We start from the raw sequence: 3,480 nt of genomic DNA, 5'->3' as shown, positions 1-3,480 counted from the left end.
GGCAGAGCACCCCGCGAGCGGGTGGTTAAGGTACCCCCGCCGAGCTGGCAGGCAGCCCCCGAAGCTGCACGGGGCACGGGGCGGGCAGCCCGCCTTGCCTGCACCTGGCAGGCTATAAAACAGCCCCGCAAGCTCAATCCAGAGCTTTACAACTTCACAAAGCACATAATTAGCCTAATTATACAATGTTCTCCGAGAATTAAACAGAAATACAGTAATTGACTTGCTGCTGCTTAGACGCAGGAGGAAATCAAAGGCGTAACGTACATGAAAGGGTCAGAGCCATCTCTTTAAAAGCCAGAGGATTTCCTGTCTGCAAACATCTAAAACTTCACCCAAGCCGCTGCACCTGGAGAACCCCACTCCAGCTCCCTGGCACTCCTCTGTCTCCCCCACCAGAGCAGGGGTGAGGCAGAGCCCTGGGCCAGCTGCCTCAGGCACCTCCTTTCCCATTTCACAGCAGGATAGACGGACACTGCGTGCTGGTGCTCCACTTCCTGCCTTTCATTTCACACAGCGACGCCGCTGCTTTGCTGGGATAGTGGGCTTGGTTCAGCGGTCACAGAGCTGGCCCCTGCCTTGGTGGCACCGCCGCACGAAAGCCCCTCCGCCCCGACCCCGCCTGCTGCTGCCTCTGTCCAGGCTTGCTGCTGAAGCTTGGCTGTAAAGCAGACTCGAGCTTTGTGATTACAAATCACTTCCCCTCTATTTGTTGCCCTGAAATGAGATCTCGGTATCACCCGCCGTTTGGTGGAACCGCTTCAGGGGCGGCGTTCTGTGACAGGCAAAGCGGGCAGAAGTCCCCAGCGAGCTCGTCTGACACTCCCTGATGGGGACTTTCGCAGCTCTCTGCTTGGAGGGCAGGACTGGAGAGTGTGATACACCACTGAGCCCTCAGGTTTGCTGGAAGCCGCTCCCTCCCCTGCCACAAAGCCCTGCTCGATCTTTTGCCTTCAAAGCCAACGTCTAGGTTTCAGAAACCTGAACTGCAAATGGAAATTCCCTGCAGTGCGTTGATTATTGCATCTCCCGCTGGCACTTGTGGCAAGGGGAAAAAAAGTCACATGGCTTTCTGGACACACGCTTCGCTAAGGAGTCTTGCATCAGAGGGCAGAAGCCAGCAGCCAGGAAAGTAACTCCAATTACGGTAAATAAATCCCCAAATATGTGACAATCTGCCTTTTAAACAGGAAACAGAGGGGAATAAGCAAAGGAAGACCTTGGTCTAAACATTGCTGCCACCAGCCTCAAGAGCCCGAGAGCAAGGCTCTGAAGATGCGTCTGGGCCAAAAGTATTTTACCTGAACTCTGCTGCTGTGTCTCAAGCTCGAGACAGCTTCCTTCCCCGAAAGGAAAGGCGCCGACAGTTCCCGGCAACTGTGCCAACCTCCGACACTCCCAACTGCTCTGAGGAGAAACCGGAGGGTCGGCTGCCACCTCCGGACGCATCCCTGTCCCTCAGGAGGCTCAGCATGAGCAGGCGGCTCGGCACAGGAAGCTGCGCGGCTCTCGAGATGAGCAGAGCGGGTATCGCCCCCCACGCTGTCTTGCTCACGCGGCCAAGGCCGGACATGGCGAGCAGCAGGTATTGCTTGACAGCGGGTGAAGGATAAAAGCCCTTTGCCCAGGCAGTGACATCTCAGCCCCTGCTCACTCTAGAGCCTGGGGAAGGATGGCCACCAGGACCACCAACCTTGCTCTGGGGTTCCTCTCCTGATTCCAACTCAAAGCCACAGTAAGAGCAGCAACGTGCAGGGAGGGGAAGGATGGATTTGACGTCCAATTTCTCCAAACTTAAGGCGTTGGGAAGCGTCATAAAGATAGCGCATCCCGCTCTCGCAGGGCAGGGACACCCAGCAACTGCCAGCTGCTCGCTGCTGATCCCAGCATAGACACTTCAGTCCACACTCGGTCTACGGCCCCCACCACCCATAGAAAGCCAGGTCTGAACCTGCTCCATCCCCCTCCCAGTCGCTGTGCCCCATCGCTGCCATGGCCCACTGAGCTGCCTGCTCGAAGGTGCCAGCTGGACCCCGGTGAAGTGTGTATTTACCAGGCAAAGTGAGGAATTCGGGGAAAAGCACTCAGTTCTGCTCCCCAGCTAGAGGAAGATCAAGCTGCTGCTTCTGCTATCTACAGCCTGAGGTTTACTAAGCTTTGGTTTATAACTAATTTTAAAACTCCACCAAACCAAGGCAGCTGTCTACAGCTCTGCTTTATTTTTAAACTCAGTCGAGCACACTGGACCCCTTACATCTGCCCAGCACCTCTCCTCTGTCCTGATACTCAAGATGTGGTTAGAGCTTCACGAGAAGCCATTGAGATGTGGCTGCAGCAGAAGAGCAGCACCACCCAGTCTTTCTCTGATGCTGCACTCAGCTCTTTCAGCAGAGCTGGGTCCGAGCGTTAGAAACCAAACAAGAACCATGGAGATGGTCAGAGCGGAGGTTCTGCTGAGGGCAGACACCACCACTCCCTGCAGCGGCTCTGGAGATATTTTAAGGGTTCACACTTCAGCTTGCAGGCCGGACCAGCTGCGGTCAGCAAAGCAAAACGTGCTCTGTCCGTGCGCGGTGGCGGGAGAGCAGCGGAGACGGCTGCTGGTCACAAAGTCCAGGCTGATTTCAGGGGGGTCCTCTGCATTTAACACATCCTCTCCAGCCAGGCTGGGGTGCTGAGCACACACACAGAAGGGGAAGCCCTGCACCCACTTTGCCCTAACCCATGGATCCTCTGCAGTGCCCATCAAGAAGACTTGGGCAAGATCAGCATCTCGGAAGGTGGGGTAGGTCTTGGAGGAGCAAGAAGGACCACGCACGTTAACAAACCCTTGCAAGGGCTGCGGTTAGCAGACACTCGCCGTGGAGGAGCAGTTCTCTGTGAGCCAGGCAGAGCATCTCTACACCCAGAGACCTGCCGCACGCTGCCCTGAGGACGCTGGTGTGGCAGCGCAAAGGGGACAGACGCTGCTCTGAATTTGCAGCAGGGAGTGGGATGTGAACCATCCTGCTCTGAGCTTTCAAGATTTCCCAGCCAACCCCATCTCACATAGAAAACCCGACCAGGCTCCACTCAAGCAGACAGACCCCTGAGGGCTGCGAGCCAAAGCCCGGCCTGACCCCATCACATCAGCTGCCCCCTCAAGCCCTCCTCACGTCCCACATGTGCTTTGGCAACAGGACTGCAACTCAGGCAGCAGGTCATCCTCCTCATCCCTGCACCTCGGCAGCACAGACGTCCTGCAAGCCGGTCACCCTGCCCTGCCGCAACTCTCCTCATGTTGTAACACCCTCCCAACTCTCAGCTAAAGCCGTGCGCTTGGCCAGAACCTCCCCATGCCTCTGTGCCCCGACTCTGCTCGGCCCCAGGGGATGCAACTTCATTCCCTACATGTGCTGAGGATGCACATATGGCAGCCCCCTCCCCTCTCTGCTTCCACCTAAGCCCGACCTCCTAACAACCTCCGCGCAGCACAGCGCG

General features: G+C 56.9%; 1 protein-coding gene across 1 annotated transcript in view; it reads right to left on the bottom strand.

Annotated features, from left to right (window-relative positions):
- Positions 1–3,151: 3,151 nt before the first annotated feature.
- Positions 3,152–3,480, bottom strand: part of SMG6 (SMG6 nonsense mediated mRNA decay factor) — a gene marked incomplete at its 5' end in the record, with an annotated part of 33,343 nt that continues 33,014 nt past the window's right edge. The window contains one exon of the mRNA XM_010136707.1: positions 3,152–3,215. Within this exon, the coding sequence (XP_010135009.1) occupies positions 3,152–3,215 (64 nt within the window). The remainder of the gene's footprint in view (positions 3,216–3,480) is intronic.

This window comes from Buceros rhinoceros, unplaced genomic scaffold (genome assembly GCF_000710305.1).
Source record: "Buceros rhinoceros silvestris isolate BGI_N320 unplaced genomic scaffold, ASM71030v1 scaffold10415, whole genome shotgun sequence".
Taxonomy (NCBI): domain Eukaryota; kingdom Metazoa; phylum Chordata; class Aves; order Bucerotiformes; family Bucerotidae; genus Buceros; species Buceros rhinoceros.
The sequence above is the reverse complement of the archived record's forward strand: the minus strand, read 5'-3'. Positions and strand labels throughout refer to the sequence as shown.